Raw genomic sequence first — 19,352 nt, 5'->3', positions numbered from 1 at the left:
TTATATTTATGGTCGCCAAAACTTCATATATATATATATATATATATATATATATATATATATATATATATATTTGTTCTTTGTACAACATAAAACAAATTTTAAAATTTATTTATTTATTATATATAAGTATGCTATAGCTGTCTTCAGACCCACCAGAAGAGGGCATCGGATCCCATTACAGATGGTGAGGAGCCACCATGTGGTCGCTGGGATTTGAACTCAGGACCTCTGGAAAAGCAGTCAGTGCTCTTAACCGCTGAGCTATCTCTCCAGTCCACAAATTTTAAATATAACAATGTAAATGGGTTTGTGATAGATTTAAGAAGGAAACTAGGGGTAGAGTCAAGAAAGATTTTTAGAATATTTCTAAAAAGAATGCGAACACAATCGCATGTTTCTCAAATTCCCTTGGAGGCCAAAAGGGGTTAAACCAGAAATGGAATCAGTAGGAGTTAGATTATTTTGAGATTTTCATAAAAAATTATTTTTGGTACAGCCTAAGAATCTGTTACATCAGTCTGTCTGCAAATCATAGGAAGAACTAGAGTCTCCAGCAAGTTCTTCCTCCATGGACCCGTTATGCTTTGACAGTGTTCACAGTCTCCTGTGAAGTGCCCACCCTCTCACTACTGGCTTCTTGTTCTTGCTCAGCTGGTTGTGACACCAGATAATTCTGTTGGTAAAGCAGTCCCTAGTACTCTCAGGACTCTGATTCTAGTTCCTCTAGCTTTTTGGGGGGACCCAAGTTCACCTGGAACAGCCATGCAGGGTATCTGAGTCTGTTCACATGGCCACATCCTGGTCTTTCTTGTAGATGTTGACCCCCATGGCGTGTGTGGTGAGCTGAGAGGGTTCTGTGTGCACCTCTGGGTCCCTCAGGGCCTCAGAGGCCATCCTTGCCACCCTTGCTGACTGGCTTCTTGGCATATTCCCAGATAAAGAATTCTCTAGGTCCCCTGGGGACCGGGCCTCCAGTGAAGCCCAGAGGAGCAAGTGGATCAAGGACCTCCACATAAAACCAGATATACTGAAACTAATAGAAGAGAAAGTGGGGATGAGCCTCGAACACATGGGCACTGGGGAAATTTTCCTGAACAGAACACCAATGGCTTATGTTCTAAGATAAGAATCGACAAATGGGACCTCATAAAACTGCAAAGCTTCTGTAAGACAAAGGACACTGTCATTAGGACAAAATGGCAACCAACAGATTGGGAGAAGATCTTTACCAATTCTACATCTGATAGAGGGCTAATATCCAATATGTACAAAGAACTCAAGAAGTTAGACTCCAAAGAGCCAAATAACCCTATTAAAAATGGGATACAGAGCTAAACAAAGAATTCTCAGCTGAGGAATATCAAATGGTTGAGAAGTACCTAAAGAAATGTTCAACATCCTTAGTCATCAGGGAAATGCAAATTAAAACAACCCTGAGATTCCACCTCACACCAGTCAGAATGGCTAAAATAAAAAACTCAGGTGACAACAGATGCTGGTGAGGATGTGGAGAAAGAGGAACACTCCTCCATTGTTGGTGGGATTGCAAACTGTTACAACCACTCTGGAAGTCAGTTTGGAGCTTCCTCAGAAAATTGGACATTGAACTGCCTGAGGACCCAGCTATACCACTCCTGGGCATATACCCAAATGATGCTCCAACATATAACAAGGACACATGCTCCACTATGTTCATAGCAGCCTTATTTATAATAGTCAGAAGCTAGAAAGAACACAGATGCCCTTCAACAGAGGAACGGATACAGAAAATGTGGTACATCTACACAATGGAGTACTATTCAGCTGGGGAAGTACTATTCAGGTGTAGGGAAATGCCAAAAACAATGACTTTATGAAATTCATAGGCAAATGGATGGAACTAGAAAATATTCTATGTGAGGTAACAAGTGGATATTAGCTCCAAAGCTCGAATTACACAAGATACAATCCACAGACCACATGAAGCTCAAAAAGAAGGATGACCAAAGTGCCAATGCTTCAGTCCTTAAAAGGGGGAATAAAAATATTCATAGGAGTAGGAAGTGAGACACAGTTTGCAAAGTTTGGAGCAGAGAGTGAAGGAATGGCCATTCAGAGCCTGTTCTACCTGAACAGCCACCAAACCTAGACAATATTGATGATGCCAAAAGTGCATGCTGACAGGAGCCTGATATAGCTGTCTCCTGAGAGGATCTGCCAGAGCCTGACAAATATTGAGGTGGATGCTCCCAGCCAACCATTGGACAGAGAATGGGGTCCCCAATGGAGGAATTAGAGAAAGGACTGAAAGAACTGAAGGGGCTTGCAACCCTATAGGAAGAACAACAATAACAACCAATCAGACACCCCAGATCTCCCAGGGACTAAAACACCAACCAAATAGTCCACATGGAGCCACCCATGGCTCCAGTCACATATGTAGCAGAGGATGGCCTTGTCAGGCATCAATGGGAGGAAAAGCCCTTGGTCCTATGAAGGCTTGCTGCCCTGGTGTAGGGAAATGCCAGAGTGGGGAGGCAGGAGGAAGTGGGTGCCTCATAGAAGCAGAGGGAGGGGAGATGAGATAGGGGGTTTCCTGAGGGGAACCTGGAAAGGGGATAATATTTGAAATGTAAAATAAAGAAAATATCCAATAAAAGAAAAGAAAAAACATGAAGTACGGAGCTAAACAGAGAAGTCTCACCAGAGAGATCTTTAATGGCTAAGAAACACTTAAAGAGTTGTTCAACATCCTTACTCAGCAGGTAAATACAAATCAAACAACTCTGACATTCCACCTTTCACCCATCAGAATGGCTAAAACCAAAAACTCAAATGACAGCGCATACTGGCAAGGATGTGGAGCAAGGGGAGCACTCTTACATTGCTGATGGGTATAAAGATTTGTACAACCTCTCTGGAAATCAATTTGCTGGTTTCTTAGAAAATTGGGACTAGTTCTACCTCAAGACCCGGCTATACCACGTGATCATATTCCCCAAAGATGCTCTACAAAGCCACAAGGACGCTTGCTCCTTCTGGGGGCTGGTGAGATGGTTCAGGGATCAAAAGCACATGTAGCATTTCCAGAGGTTCCACACGGGGTGGCTTCAAACCAACACACACACACACACACACACACACACACACACACACACACACACACACACTGACTGACTGACTGACTGACTGACTGACTTTTTAAAAACAATTTTTAAATATAGATTCTTGGTGCTGGAAGGACTCAGCATGAAGAGCAGCTGCTACCCTCCCAGAGGACCTGTGCGTGATCTCCCACCACACACATGGTAATTCACACCTGTCTGTAACTCCCCTTCCAGGGCTTCTTGACACCTCACACTGACATAACCACAGGCAAAACACCAATGAACATAAACTAAAAACTTTTAAAATGCAGATATTCCAGGCACCCTTCTGCTAGGTAACTCTAAGAGATGCCTACACATCAGAACTTTTGAAACCTTCCATTTCCTTGCTTATTCAGACAGGGTCTCCGTGTGTATGCTTAGACCTCAACCTCTCTACCCTCCGGCCCCAGCCTGCTGAGTGTGCACTCACTCACACTTGTGATAAACCTTATTGACCAAAGAGATCAGCACACACTTCATTTGCTCAGTCCATCCCTGTCCACTACTGTGTCCAGTACTTTGCTCTCATAAACAAGAACCACAGAAATCCTAGTAGGTATCTCTCTTCATATAGTTTTCTGAGGGTGACAAACTGTGAGGCTCTCCTTAAAAAGCAAAGGTTTTAGTAAGTATGCAACTGTGTGTCACTGTTACTCAGAAAAGCCCACACCCTACTGTGGTCTGAGAGTCACAGGGAATATTGGCAGATACCCAAAGCTAAGCTAGATATTTTAAAAGGGTCCATTAAGAGATTCCTAATAACTGGGCTAGAGAAAAAGGCTAGGCTGGGCCTTTGTGTCCCAGATCTATGGGAATCACTTTTGTCTTTTATCATAATGACAGACACTAATGTTCTTGGTCTGAAGGATGCTTTCTGGGTTGGATGTAATGAGAGACTGTAAATTCTAATGCTCCAGAAGCTCAGGCAGGAATATTACACTTTCAAGCTCAGCCTACACCACACAGCAAGTGTCTGGGAAACTTGGTCTTAGGAGTGAAAAAAAAAATCAGTTTAAAAAAGCAAACATTCTTAGACCATCAGAGTGCAATTTAATGAGCATAGGAAAGGAAGGAAGGCCAGCCGGAAGGAGGGAAGGAGGGAGGGAGGGAGAGAGAGGAGAGGGGAAGAAGGGAGGGAGGGAGGGAGGGAGGGAGGAAGGAAGGAAGGAAGGAAGGAAGGAAGGAAGGAAGGAAGGAAGGAAAGAAAGATGCCTTTTAGACATATAAAAATGTTTAGTCAAGGAACCCCACTACACCAAAGGCAGCACCTGATAATCAGAACCCAGTTTCATCACTCATTCAAGACAACTAGCCAGTCCTAGAACCCCATGCCACCCAGTGGAATTATATAAGCAGACACCAAGAGCAATTGTCTGGAGAGAAGCCACCTTGATCTGCCCTGGGGCTGGAGAGCCACCACCACCACCACCCCACCCCCGTACCCCCTCCCCGAACCCTACTGCCAGGATCCAATCAAAAACTTCTGTTAGAGACTGGGCCTGACCTTCAGCTAAGATAAGTCACACAAGAGGGGTAGCCTTAGGGAGATGATAGGCTTAGGAATGTAGTTAGGAATTTAGGGGGTGAACCTATGTAATGGCCCACAGCATAATAAAATGTAACTTTTGTTATACTAGCTACACTAACTGGACGTATCTACCTGCTTGCTCAAGACATCAAGTAAATCAAGTAAAAGAGACCTTTAAACGAGGTTATAAAGGTATTTAGTAGCAGAAACAGAACTAAATCCCCGGCCACCAGTACAAAATGTGCCTATTAATCTCGGGAGTAAATTCTGGGTCACCCGGGGCCACATTGTGAGCCCCTTGCATAAAAAAAAAAAAAAAAAAAAGTCGTTACCGCCGATATCCCCGGACCACTTGTGCCCTCCCTAGTCCCCGATCTCCCTCACGTCCTTTCTATGTCAGCTTGCCTCGCTATACTTCATTAATCCTGACCCTCGACCCGACCGCTCTCGGCACAGTCGGTTGCAAAGTGAACGACACAGCGAAGACCTGCAAACCTCGCCCCTCCCTCAAGCCACAGAGATAACCCCAAGGCGCATGTGTTGCCAGAGACAGACGCACATAGATGCCATCACGCCGATGACGTCAGAGAGGCGCCTGATCCGAAATTGACGCCGGCTGGAGCAAGTCCGTGCAGTTTGTAAATTGTTTCTTGGGCTTATCGGATTTTTTTCAGGTGGAAACTTAAACTTAAACAAAAAAGCATCCAAGTGGGGGTAAAAACCTCTGAACAAAGCGAAGAAAGGAAAAGAATGCATGAGGCCTGGAGGAGACATCATTAGAGCGCTCCGGAAGCTGGCCGACAATGAAGGGTAAGTGGAATGAGAGGCGCGGAATGGGGCCGAGGTGAGACTATAGAGCACCGGAACCAGAAGTTGGTCTGTGAAATGAGTCAGGGACACTTGTCAGAAGACATCTTCCAGGGAATGGACTCAGTACACAAATCGAGGCCCCAAGTCTGAATCGGCCGACTCAGTCTCTTAGCTAGGAATGGACGTCAGGATCGAGTGTGTGTGTGTCCTCCTCAAGGGCTTCTCAGGGGAACTAGAAGAGGTAGGTCCAAGTCCTTGACGGGACCTAGCCACTACCTTCCCATATAACTTATGTCTAGGGCCTGCTCCCCTCTACTCTCTGGCTTTTCACCCTTGCCCCTGCCCCTGTAAACACTGCTGAGGGGCCGTGTCGCACACCTAAGGCGTTGATATTTGAGCTGAAAAGACCTGCACCCAGAAGGGCAGTTAAGCACTGGAGCAGTATTAGAGTAGAGAGGGGATGCCGTAAAGATTAAGCCTCTGATCGGGCGATTCACACCCCTGTCCGTGCCCTTTTCTCAGAGAGCAAGTTTCTTAGCATGTCTTAGCTACAACCTTACTATGTGCATAACAAGGAGTAACTACTGTTTTAAATTGCTTAGAAAGATTAATGACATTAATATATACATATTATGCATACATATATGTGTGTATATATATATACACACACACATATATATGCACACACACTCACTCAACCAACTGCTCAACCAGCAGTGAGTGTCCCCTACCTGTTGCATGTTGCAGAAAGACTTTCAGTTTTGATGCTAGGCATCTGGGGTCAATACAACAAAGTTCTCCCTGGGGTTCCACTCTCAATAAACAAAAAAAGCACAATCTCAATCCATTGTTCAAGGGAGAACTAGATGCTGTATATAAAACTTGTAAGTGCCTTGGTTTGTTTGCTTGCTCAAGCATGTACTCAGGGAAACAGAGATGGATTTTTGTTTGTTTGTTTGTTTGTTTCTTACTGTTGCTGTTGGGATACAGCCAGCTATGTTCTCCTGGCTGGCCTGGAACTCACTGTGTAAAACCAGCTTGGCCTCTACCTCTCAAGGGATGGGGATGCCACCAAACTTAGCTCAGAAGTGGAATGTATGGAGTATGGTGTGAACTGCATTTTCTGGTCATGAGCCCCATGATGCTTTCCTCCAAACAAATGAGAAACAGGAGGTTTAAAGAGGTTTTGGCGGGGTTGGGGATTTAGCTCAGTAGTAGAGCGCTTGCCTAGGAAGTGCAAGGCCCTGGGTTCGGTCCCCAGCTCCGAAAAAAAAAAAAAGAACAAAAAAAAAAAAAGAGGTTTTGGCATCCTGAAGATGGTATTTAGAATTTGGAAAGAGACTATTGTATCTTATCTGGTCAGGATACATTATAGATTTTAAGGTGTGAAAAAACCTCTTTCAAGCCTCTCCGTAGTCAGCAAAATGTAGTGTTTCAACCATACGCATTAAGATCGCCTCACTTTTAGTGTCTAGACTTACTAGACTTACTGAGCCACTGCCCAAGCGTAATTATAACTCTTGGGTGTTTAAAATCAGATTAACTCTAAATGTGACCCATTGAGGAATTTTTTTGAACATGCAGAGTCGAGTAGGAACCAAAACCCTAAATTTTAATAAGATCTCAGTGATTCTTAAACACATTAAGCTTTGAGGGGTGCTTTTCTAAAAAAACTACATCCTGGGAATTTCTAGGATGAAGTTGGCAAGAGGGAAGGGTAGTGTGGTACATGTGTACCACTATAAGGTCAGTGTGGTGGTACATGTGTATAATCCCAGCTACTAGCACTTGGAAGCCTAAGACAGGACTGGTGTGGGTTGGAGGCCAGCCTAGGATACAAAGCAGACACGTAAGAGGGCTGGGGTCTACGTCCACAGTGAAGCACCTGCTCAGCATACATTACACTCCCCTCACATTAGTCCTCCAGCACTGCAGCATAAAATAAAAGGATCATCTTCTCTGAGTAAGTGTAGTTCTTGTCCTAGTTGGAAAAGCCTTGGCTATTATACTCGTTCCTAACAGGAAGAATCATTTCTCCTTGTTTTTGTCTTTCGTCCCCCAGCTGTGATCTACCATGCCTTTTCTCATAAAGAAGCCAAGGACCACGATGTGCAGGTACAGTCTGTCAGAGGTGACGGCAAAGGAGGCTCGGGATCTTCTAAGGCTGGTGTAACTGTCTTTTCCCATGGATTACGCCTCTCCTTTCCATTCTGTGTACTAGGCCCCATAAAAACCTTTTGTGCTGATGTCTTCATGAGCCAGACTCCTTCCTTAGGCTACCAGAGTCAGCTCTGAGGGACTTGGACTCCTTGATTTCCTGTCATCCCCCTCTCTGTAGGGATGACAGCCTCGCCCACCTGAAACCAGTATCCTGGGCAGTGCTCAGCCCGTTCCATAAGCCGCTGTTAGGAGTTTTGTCTGGGTGTTTCCGGATGCTTTGTCATTTGGGCAGAAGCTTCACCTATGGCTCCTAAAGGGAACATGTCCTTGAAATCAAGACTTCAAAAGGCCCGTTGACCTTCAGTTTTTAATCCCCAATGAAAGAGAGGCCACCTAGTTACAAGATCCGAAGTGTCCTCATGTCACTTGTTGATGAATTGTTGAGCTATCCCTGCTTCAGGCACCTCGAAGGTTATGTATTCTATATTTTCACTCCCTTGCTTTAGCATAGAGAGGGTGGAAGTCACTATTCATACATTACCCTAAAGCTGGCAGTTAACCCAGACTTCCCAGCAAATGACTCAGGGAAGAGGTCAGTCCTTAGGTAACAGGGTTTCAGTTGATGTTGCCCGGTGAGGAATACATTGTTGCTGCTCCAACTCCAGAGGACAAGTGATTAAAGAGGACTTTGAGGGGCTAGGGATTTAGCTCAGTGGTAGAGCGCTTACCTAGGAAGCGTAAGGCCCTGGGTTCGGTCCCCAGCTCCGAAAAAAAGAACCAAAAAAAGAGGACTTTGATATCCACTGTCCTCCTCAAAGGACTTGACCTTCCTGGAAACCCCAGTTTCCCCTAGTGCCGGAGTGGCTCATTTCCCTACCAACCCCCCGCTCCCTTCCCCTTATAAGCTGGTCATGACTGATTGGATAACCTGTATCATCCATGTCTCAGGCTTCCTTCCCTACAAGGATTAGAGAAGTACTAAATCACAATAGGGCTTGGATCCTCAGTAGAGGAATCTCAAAGAAGCAGGACAGGAAGTCAGTGTTTGAACTGGCTGCAGTGTGGGACACTGTCACAAGTACCATATGAGTGTTTCTTCTACATCTTGGCAGCTGTGTGGAGCAAACCCTTGGCAAAAGAGATTTGTGAGCCTCAGTGGATAGATAGACAGATCAGCAAAGATAGTGGCTCATTGGAACAGGGTATGAGGGCCCTGGTGTCTGGGCAGAAGAACAGTGAACAACACCCCCATGTCTCTGAGCAGGAGCTGGGAACCCAGCGGGCTGAGGCCTTTGTGCGGGCCTTCCTGAAGCAGAGCATACCTCACATGAGCCAACAAGACTGCGAGAGCCATCTGCAACGCAAGGCTGTGATCTTGGAATATTTCACTCGCCTGAAGCCGAAGCCAAGGCCAAAGAAGAAATCCAAAGGCCTCTCTGCCAAACAGAGGAGAGAGCTGCGGCTCTTTGACATTAAACCAGAGCAACAGAGGTATGCCCACCTTCCTAAAGGTCTTGCCTTCCAACAGTGCCTAGTCTTCCTTGTCCGGGTGTAGACTGGAGAGCCTAGAGCTCACTGGATATCTGTGCCCACTTAGGCTCAGGTACTTCTCTGCCTTCTGCCACAAGGGGGCAGTCTCCCCCTACCAATTTCTTTGTGCCTGTGCTTGGCCTCTAAAAGGCAGGCATTGGTGAGATTGAGGGTTCTCATCATGGAGCTTCTGTCCTAGCCTCACTAATAAGTGAGTCTGTTTCCCATGGCAACAGGCTGTTTGTTTTTGAACTTTCTAGAAAAGAGGAACTGATATGCCTTAATGTGTACTTCCTGTAGCTTTGAATATAGCTGGACAATATTACCCACTCAGAGGTTACTGCCAAGGAATGGGCCCGCCTACTCATTTCAGACCTGTCTTGAGGGAGGATGTCTTTCTTTCGTTGTGAGTTTGTGTGTGTGCAGCCACTGTGTACTGGCTTTGTATAATGCTTTCTAGCCACATAGCTTCCCATGTCCCAGATGGCATGAGAGTGTCACTTTGCCAAGGATATGCCTTGCTGCATTCCCTAAAGGAAGTGCTTGTTTCAGATTTAAGCCATTGTTCTTGACTGTCTAACCCTGGGCACCAAGACATGTGATAATCACCCCCAGAGAAAAGCTTCCAGGCTCTACCCTCGCCTCCTAAACAGTCCTGTCACCTTACAGAAGGGATTGCACCTCCCAAGGGCTGTTAAGTTTAACTTCCCGTAAGCGTGGGTTAAACAAGACTAATGATCATTTGTTCGTTTGTCTTGGGGAAAGGAATGTGGTGAACAGCACCTCGGTCATTATAGCTGATGGGTCATTGCTGCCTTCAAATGTCGTTTGGGGTCTTAGCCAGGGGCTCCACCATCATACCTATATCCAGCCAGGAAGACAGGCATCTGGGCGAAGGACCACCACTTCCCTTTTTGAGAACAGATATTTAGTCTTGGAAAGGTTTACCAGGGAAGAAGTTAAGGTTCAAGTAGGGTCTTGGGGAGATGCTTGGATCTTTGGGAGCCTTGGCCTTGCACACAGTGTCCAGTGCTCCTCATGCTCATTCTCAGCCTGGAGCCCAGCTCTGTCTCTGACTTTCTACCTGTTTCTGACCTTATGACAGATACAGTCTCTTCCTCCCTCTACATGAACTCTGGAAACAGTACATCCGTGACCTGTGCAATGGGCTCAAGCCAGACACGTGAGTTCTACTTCTGAAGCCTGCCACGGAAGTAGATGGCAAGCCTTGAGAGCGCTGGGGATGCTGTGTGAGAAGCCAGCGGGCTGTGGTGTTTGCGATTCTGTTTGTTTTGTTACCTACTCTTCTGTGCGGGTTCTCTTTACCTCCTAGGCAGCCACAGATGATTCAGGCCAAGCTCCTAAAGGCAGATCTTCATGGCGCTGTTATTTCAGGTAATGTGTGGCAGCACGTGGTCGTCTGGAGATTGTTAACTCGGTGTAAGTGAAGAGCATGTCACAGTGTTCAGTGTCATCTGTCACTCAGCATCCATCCCTGAGCTGTCTCCAAGTCACAAGCAGTGAGGATCTGAGATGGTTGTGACCTGACACATCCTAGGCCCTTGTTACACACACACTAAGTGGTCTGTTTGTGCCATCTGCTCACACTGTTGGAATCTAGCCTCTAGCTCATTCTCTTGGGTACAGATTCCCTCTCATCATGGTTTCCAAGGGGCCACTGGCAGTGCAGACCTTGCCCATGATTGCCAGACTCCTTCATCCCATGACACCCAACAGCTACCTAGACAGACATCCAGGAAGCACCTCAAACTGCCAACACAGAGTCCCCCGAGGTCAGCTGCCTCTGACAATTTGCCTCATCTCCTGTAATAGCACAGCTTGTTCAGGCTAGAAACCTAGGAAGTACATACAAATTACCTCTTTCCTAATCCTCTACCTCAAGTTCATTAGCACGCCTATTCCTAAATCTAACCTGACTCCCACTCCTTCAAGTTACTGTGAATGCTTTCCCTCGCCTCCCCAGGCCCTGCCCAGGTCACATACTGTTTTATTCCCATGTATACCACACGATTAAACACCCAGAATGAAGGCTGTAGTCAGACTTCAGACTGCCATTTGCCTGTTCTGACAGCTTCCCATCCAGTCAGAGTAGAATTCTTCAGTGTCCTTTGTCTGGCCACTTTGTAGACTGCACACCAGGTGTCTTTGCTTGGGTCCTTCATTCAGCCAAGGGGTTCTGCAGGTTCGTTCCCTTTCCTGATGTCACTTCCTGAGAGTCTGCCAGCACTAAAGTTTCCTCCTCCACCCTCATTATTCTGTTCTTATTTTCCTCGTATCCGTTATCAGTATCAAGAAGCAGAACTGCCCATGTCTTTACTATGCACCGTCCCCCATGACAGTTCCACGGGGCAGAATACAAGCCCTCTCATTCGGTGTCCTGCCCCAGCACCCACCTAGCTCACTGGGCACATAGTTTCTTCTGTGAATGCTGGCTGCATGGAAGCAGGGAGGGACCTGCCTATGAGGTGGCTCACCCCATTGCCGGGCAGCACTATAGGAGTACATTCCAGGCAAACTTCAGGGGGCTCAAAAGTGAATGACAGATGCTCTGCCAGTGGCGTTTGCTCCAACACAGCAGCTACACTGGACTTGTTCTGTGTGTTACTTCTTGGCTCCAGAACCCTGCCCAAAACTAAAGGACACTTAAGAGTAGCCAAGAGATGGAGAAGCACAGGACAAGGGGTTAGGAAGCCCCGATTCTTGCTAGCTTGGTTACTGCCCAAGGGCCACTATCTTCTGGGCATTTTCTTCCTTAGCTTAGAAGAGCCCGCCCTCCTGTTCCTGAGGCTTGGCAGTGACCGGCAGCACCACCCAATCCTTATCATCAGTTGCCTTTCTCCTTTGCAGTCACGAAATCCAAGTGCCCCTCCTATGTGGGAGTTACGGGAATCCTTCTGCAGGAGACCAAGCATGTCTTCAAGATCATCACCAAAGAAGACCACCTGAAAGGTGTGTGCTTTGTTCCCCGGCTGTCAGATGCCGCTCTGTCTCCCTTCCCTGAGGTTCCCAGGTTCACTTGGCTGTGGCGTCAGACAGGTCGCAGGTGCTTACTATGATATGGACTACAGATGGAGAGGCCTGTCTGTGTGGCTCTCCCAAGAGACATCTGTGAACACAGACAGCAGCAGCCTGTCCATGAACAGAACAGAAGAACTGCTTGGTTGTTTGTTGGACCAGATTTGTTTGAGATCTCTACTTGCTAAGGCCACCACTTCTCAAATGAGTAACTAAAAGAAAGGCAGGTGGAGCCAAAGCAGCCTGTACCTGGAGTTCTGAGAGCTGCACTCTTACTGGGACACTGGAGTTTTAACATGCTCCAGTAGGAACCCTGGATCTTCTGAGATCTCTGTACCTGACCTTACCCACATATCCAGATACTCAAACAACAGACGGAGGGGTTTGTACTTGTCTGTCCCTTCATTTGTTGATGCTGGAGATTAAAACCAAGACCTGTCTGCTGATCCTGTGCTCCGCCCCTGGGTTGCCTCAGAACCCTGCCTCATTCTTTTTCCATTCCCCTGTATGTTCTTCCGTGTGCACTGTAAGTCTCAGGAAGTGGTATAGAAATTTCCCATGAGCACAGAACCAGAGCAAACTGTGCAAAACCAGATCTGGGAGCCTTCAGTCATGGGGGTTGAGTTAATCACCTCAGAACCTGTAATTAGACATTGAGTTGTATTTAGACTGAATCAAATGGCCCATGTCTTCCTTGGTATGTCTGGTTTGGATCGCTTCATTCCTATATATATATACTTTTTTAAAGACAGTCTCACTGTGTAGCCTTGTCTAGCTTGGAACGCGCTGTGTAGTCCAGGCTGTCCTTGAACTCAGAGATCTACTGCTGCCTAGCTTTATTGAAAGCTGGTGTTAAAGGTGTGTGCCACCACACTCACTTTAATACAAGTATGTATGAATAACATTCTACATAAAAATGAATGCCATTTTTTTTCTCTTTTTTTCCCTTCAGTTATCCCTAAGCAAAATTGTGTGTTCACCATAGAAATTGATGACTTCATTTCCTACATTTATGGAAGCAAATTCCAGCTTCGGGCAAGTGAGCGGTCTGCCAAGAAGTTCAAAGCAAAGGGAACAATTGACCTATGAACTCTTTGCCACTGGAGACAGATGTCCCTGACACCTGAGAACTGGAAACACCCTGAGTGTTCACTTTTCCTTGAAGAACCTCTGGCTGTAGCCCGCCTCTAGTCCAGGGAAAACAGGGGCTGAAGAATATTGAACAACGCAAGAGAAAGCTAGGGGTAGATATTTGTATTTTTAGCTAACTAAAGTTAGCTTTAGTTGTACAGGGAGGAAAGACTAGCAGAAATACACCAGGATTAACCTTAGTTCATCTGAAGAAAAGGGCGTTTAGGTTCTGTCTTTCCTACTTCTCTCTGTGTATCCTGAACATTCTAGCTAAGTCAGTTATTCAAGTAATAATAAAACCAGACCACAGGCATAAATGGCTTCAAACTCCAGTACTTATGGGTTGAAAGGGAAGGGGGTTGTGTGTGGCTCCCTCACCCCATGGCCGTCTCCCATCTCTGATTGCTTTCACAGTATGAAACCTAGATCTGACTGGAGGTCATCTCAGCTCCAAACTCTGAGCCGCCAACACTTTGCTGCTCTCACACAGAGGCTTGGTGAGCCTGCTAGATGGCTCACGTTTGACTGCAGTAGTCAGAATGGGGCAGAGGGCAGATCTGTCAGTACCTGCTGACCACTGTTTGGGTACAGGTAGGTAAACCTATCAGCCAGCTTCTTGCTGTATCCCTGTGACTCAGGGTACTCCAACCACATCTCTGGTCTAACCTAAGAAGGCCAGATTCTCCAGCAGTGAGACCTTTGCACATCTCAGTTCCGTGTTGCTGCTGAAAGTGTTACTTGTCCATGTGTGTAATGCCAGAGGAGGTCTTAATTCACAGGCCCATTGGAACTGCGGGCCAGGGCCAGCACTCCATGCTGGTATCGGGAAACCCTTGTAGCTGAATCCTGGTTCAGAGGGACCATTTGCCTCTTGCTTGTAAGAAGCAAGTATCTGCTTGCCAACCCAGAAATTCTCCTGGCAACATGTAACCTCTCATCAGGGAGGTGCTGGTGCTGGTGGGCTCGCTTCCTGGATGGCTCTGACTCAGACCACACTGGGTGGAAGAGAAATGAGTGAGGCTGTCATTTTTCATATGAGGGGAAAACAATGCCTACTCCCAGAAATCAGTGGTGGTTTGAGTAGGTATGGCCTCGTTAGAGACTCCTGTGTGTGAATGCTTGGCCATAGGGAGTGGCACTGTTAGGAGGCCTGGCCTTGTTGGAGGAAATGTGACGCTGGAGAGGTGGGCTTTGAAGTCCCATGCATGTTCTCAAGCTCTGCACAGTCTGGAATAGTCTCCAGATCAAGACATACAACTCTAAGCTTCTCCAGCACCATGGCTGCCTAGATGCTGCCATGCTTCCCATAATGGTAACAGACTGAACCTGAAACTCTAAGCCGGCCCCAATTAAATACTCTCCTTATTAGGATGGTATATCTTCACAGCTACAGAAATCCTAACTAACACAGCACCCCAAACACCACAGAAGCTATCCAGACCCTGGTTCTATTCCTCATGGCACTCCCTAGGCCCACCTGACACCTGTTATCAAATAGTCATTACCCCCCTGGTAGAGGGCACACGTGGGCTCTCACCCTGAAAGTAAGCATTGCCCAAGGTCTTGACTGAGATCTGAAGCAGAGAGCCTGGCTCCGGGGTCATGCACTTCCCAGCAGGACACCCACAGGAAGGTGAAAGACTACTAAATAAAGGATGTATATGTTCCTTATTCACCTGGCTGTCTACCAAGGAACACTGTCTTCTGTGAACAGTGACTGCTGTTCTACCTGGATGAAACTGCATGCGTAATATAATTTCCGGGCAGATCTGTTCATCCACACCCCTCTGGGATGTAAAAGGCACACTGTGTTGCATAAACAGTTATGTCCCAGAAAACTTGCTGGTGCCAGCTCCAACTCAAGTTTCCATTGACTAGCTAAGGATGTTCTCAGGGAAGCCAATGTGGTGTCACCTGTCACACGGTCTCCATACTTTGCCTGTCTAGGTTGTGCTGCTGTTGTATCACTAACCCCGCCTCCCAGGGGACCAGTGTCCACAACATCTTCCCAAGCACTATGCTGATGCAGTTGCCCTTGGTACTACATGGAGCATGGCTAGCCAGATCCCTACAGCTCGGGGCTTCATGGAGGGTGGTATGGTACTTGTCACTTGTGACCTGGTCTCCAAGAAGCAGGACTATGGTAGAAATGATAACTAGCTCTGTTGAAGTAAACCATGCACTATAGAAACGTGGATGCCAGGGAGGGTGCTGATTGAAGCCAGTGGGAGAGCAGGTGGTACCCTGAAAAGGGCTCACTGCTGTCAAAGTTAGTTTCTGCTAACACCTCCTGACTGGTCAGCGCCACCTCCCACTCTTCATATGGTCTATCCTCAGGAAAGGGAAGTGCTAGTGTATATAATGATATACACTATAATGATACTGGTCCATCGAATTAGCATCTTGCCGTTTGTCTCTCAGGAAGGTGTCAGCATCCAGCCTGGACTCCATTCTCAACGGCCTGGGGTTCTCTGGGGTTCCTTTGGTGTATCATATGCTTGGGTCACCAGCCAGCTCAACCTAACAGCTAACCTCCAAGCCCCCGTTTTCCTGAATTTTATGGGCTTTAACTTAGGGCAGCAGCCACAGTACCAGAGTCCTGCAGCTGTAACAGCCAAAGTTGTCCTAGCTCCACTGGCATCAGATAGTCTGGCTGGAGATGTGTAGAGTAGTGGGGTGGCTAACGTCAACCTGACTGGATTGAGAAGGGCTTTAAAAAGTGTGCTTCTTGGTGTGTCTCGAGGGCTTTCCAGAGAGGATTAAGTGAGATAGAAGATCCACTCTACACATGAGAAGTTTCATTCCCTAGGGTCAGCGACTGGACAGAATAAAAGAGAGCTTACTGTACAACACAGGCATCCTTGCTGTGTTTCTGATGGTTCTAAACCTGGGTGTGGTTAGATTCATCGTATCCAATAGCTCCCCTCAGGGGCCAACTCTGCCCATCTTACATGCTAAGCTTTTTGTCCTAAGATAAAATATGCAGTGTGAACGATAGGAGGATGGAATGCTTTGCATCTGATTCTTGTCTCTGGTGTGTCCTGTTCCACGATGCCCTCCCTGCCATGATGGCTTAGGAGAGATATGGGCTATGATGAATCTAACCACACCCGGGTTCAGAGCCATCATGAAGAACCTGGAAAGTCAAAGCAAGACCTGAGAAGTCTGCCTACTCTTCTCCCAGCCAATCAGAAGTGGTAAGGAGACATGTGGCCACCAATCTCAAACCCATAAGAGATGCCTGAGCGCACTAGTGGTGGGAAAGAAATAGCAGGAACTTCTACACAAATTCTAAACCATGGAGCCGGATACAACATTCTGATCAGTTCACCAATTCCTGATATCTTTCAGGGTCTCCAAGTTACTATCTGTCAAATGGGACCACTTGACTACATGAAGGCCTCCCAGACTAGACTTCTAGGATTCCCACACCAGGGTAAGAAGGTACATGTCTACAGCAGTGATCTCAGGCTGCACCTCAGCCCTCCTCAGTCAGGCTGTAGGAGTGAGACCCAGATATCCGTGTGTTAATACAACACCCCGCCTGCTTCCTCCGCTCACCAATTTTTAAGGATGGTACATTCCAGATAGCATTAAGTCTCTTCCAACCCTGAAGGCTGATTTGACCATAAATTCTTGGGCTAGAATTTTTCTGGAGGCTGAAAAGGATCATCAGATGACCAGTCTCATAGGTTTGAAGAATAAACATGAAAATTCTTCCCAAATTTTATCAACTATGATAAAAGGCTTGCATTCTGGACAATGGCTTTAATCTAGTTTTCATTTCTTAGGTATAATGCCTCATTAAGGCATCTGTTAAATAGCTGTAATATTAATTTAATAGAAGGGGGTTCTAGCAGAACCATATTGGAATTGTCCATTTAATGGATGGACAATTATAGTCTTTAATGGATGACTTGAGTAGACCTCATTCACAACAGTGCTACACAAATTAAAATTAGTCAGTAACATTCATAGTAATTTCTCAGAAGCTGTGAAGGATACCCATTGCTGAGTAGGCAAGCACAGAGATGGACTACAGAAGAGAAAGTGTTGGAGCAGCGGGAAATCCAGAATGGGTCCTGAGGGTTCACTGTTCTGGGTCTCAGGAGATTTCAATGAAGAAAGACGGTTTCTAATCACCACGATGGAACACAGAAGGCTTCAGCCTTCGTGTGCATTTACAGAAAACATGCTTTCTCTTTTTGCTCCATCAGGCTGAGCTCCAGGTGGGGAAGAGTGTGGAAGAGATGAAATTGGGAAGAAGAAAAGGATGAAAAAACAGAAGTTTAAAGAGGGCCACGACTTTGGACTGTGGACCAGGCACAGGGGGATGGACTAGGATAGTGCAGGTTGGTTGGGATGCTGAGTGGGATGGGATGAGATGTAGAACACTACATTGTTTCTGCCTCCAGGACACCACTCAGAAGCCCAATCAAGCGATGTGTCCTCTCAAAGCCTAAGGCTATCTCCATATTTATCTCATTCATCTCCCTTGAGATGAATATGAGTAACCATGGATAACCATTCCCCACCCAGGAACTCCTCTTTATCCCCACTCTCCTAACCTTCACCATCTTCCTGGCCACTCCCTAAATCCCTTCAATGGATCTTTATAGCCCAGACATATATATACATATATATATACACACATACATATACATATATGTGTGTGTGTGTATACGTATGTATATATACACATATATACATACACATATACATATATGTATGTATGTATGTGTATATATATGTTGGGTTGCCTTCAACCCCATCTTTGGACTTCTCTCCCAACGTTCCTCCATGTGTGGTCACAGCCAGAACTTTAGGTCACATCTAAGACTTAACAGAATCACGTATTGTCAATCACGTATTATCTTCCTCCTCCCAACTGGATTAAAAGCTCAGTAAGAACAAAGGCTATGCTTTGATCCTTCTGGATCCTCGGTTTTCTCCAGCAAACCTGACCCTGGCAGAGGCTCGCTGAATGTTGGTGTGAAAACATTGCCCTTTGACCTCACCACGTAAGTGCACCCATACCCACCTCAGGAAGTTGTCTCATTGTCTCTGTAACTCAGATACAAGGCCCAATTATACCTTACTTCCTCTCTTTTGTTCACACCCCCCACCCAACCTTTCTTGAAGGCCTACTGAATGTCAACTTGCATAGGAACTCAAGTGTCCACTGCTCCCAGCTCGTATCCTCAGAGTCCCATCTCTTGCCCTCATCCTCCCACACAGCAGCTGCCCAGTCATGCCTCAGCTCTCCCATAGCTTCCTTGACTCCATACTTGGCCACATAGAGACAAGATGACCGTTGTAATGTGACTCAGACTACTGTCCTTATAACCACTTAAAACCCACAAATAACTTCCCCATAACGATTTTTTTTTATTTTTTTTGTTTGTTTAAAGATTTATTTATTTATTTTATTAAGCACACTGTAGCTGTCTTCAGACACACCAGAAGAGGGAGTCAGATCTCATTACAGATGGTTGTGAGCCACCATGTGGTTGCTGGGATTTGAACTCAGGACCTCTGAAAGAGCAGTCAGTGCTCTTAACCTCTGAGCCATCTCTCCAGCCCCCCATAACGATTTTTTAAGTCATGCTTTTCAGCAGAATTCCCATGACCCTCCCTGATGGCTCCAAGCTTCCCCCTCCCAGTGCCTGTTCTGTTAACTCTAGACCCTCAAATGTGCCTCTGCTCTGCTCTCAGTGTGTGCACGTGAGTTATTCCTTTGTGGAACATTTTTTTTCCATAGTCCCTCAACCCTATGTCAACCTCATCTTCTGCATTTGTCTCTGTTCTACCAGAAATTTCCCTCATGGCCCATCCCCACCTTCCTAGCTCAGCAGCCCCTCCCCCACCAACCTCTGTCAGTCTTTGTGTCTTCTAAGCCAGGACTTTGCCTAGTGTATTTGCCATTAGAACCATCAAATATCTTCATATGGTATAGAAAACACCCTTTGCATAGAATATATTTAGCAGTCACACACCTTTAATCTCAGCACTCAGGGAGCCTCTGA

At 46.3% G+C, this 19,352-nt stretch overlaps 1 protein-coding gene and 1 long non-coding RNA gene across 3 annotated transcripts; both read left to right on the top strand.

Annotated features, from left to right (window-relative positions):
- Positions 1 to 5,304: 5,304 nt before the first annotated feature.
- Positions 5,305 to 13,639, top strand: Pop4 (POP4 ribonuclease P/MRP subunit). Its single transcript, NM_001009642.1, has 7 exons — positions 5,305 to 5,469; positions 7,532 to 7,584; positions 8,894 to 9,120; positions 10,265 to 10,342; positions 10,493 to 10,554; positions 12,028 to 12,129; positions 13,148 to 13,639. Exons 1-7 carry the CDS (start codon positions 5,463 to 5,465, stop codon positions 13,282 to 13,284), a joined length of 666 nt encoding a protein of 221 aa, NP_001009642.1. The 5' UTR covers positions 5,305 to 5,462; the 3' UTR covers positions 13,285 to 13,639.
- Positions 13,640 to 13,740: 101 nt separating this feature from the next.
- LOC148007337 (uncharacterized) lies at positions 13,741 to 18,232 on the top strand. 2 transcript variants are annotated; one of them, XR_015650725.1, is made up of 3 exons: positions 13,741 to 13,917; positions 16,678 to 16,762; positions 17,544 to 18,232. It is a non-coding gene; the product is annotated as an uncharacterized LOC148007337 (long non-coding RNA). The 2 variants fall into 2 exon arrangements; XR_015650729.1 differs by having other exon boundaries at positions 16,678 to 16,770; positions 17,544 to 17,587.
- Positions 18,233 to 19,352: the final 1,120 nt, after the last annotated feature.

Source organism: Rattus norvegicus, chromosome 1 (genome assembly GCF_021556685.1).
Source record: "Rattus norvegicus strain SHRSP/BbbUtx chromosome 1, alternate assembly SHRSP_T2T, whole genome shotgun sequence".
In the NCBI taxonomy this organism is placed as follows: Eukaryota; Metazoa; Chordata; class Mammalia; order Rodentia; family Muridae; genus Rattus; species Rattus norvegicus.
This window is presented reverse-complemented; position numbering and strand designations above follow the sequence as displayed.

Excerpts from the sequence above, each read along its gene's own strand:
- Pop4 (NM_001009642.1), top strand. Across the intron at positions 10,343-10,492 it reads AATGGGCTCAAGCCAGACAC|GCAGCCACAGATGATTCAGG; the intron begins GTGAGTTCTACT and ends TTTACCTCCTAG. Across the intron at positions 10,555-12,027 it reads TCATGGCGCTGTTATTTCAG|TCACGAAATCCAAGTGCCCC; the intron begins GTAATGTGTGGC and ends TCTCCTTTGCAG.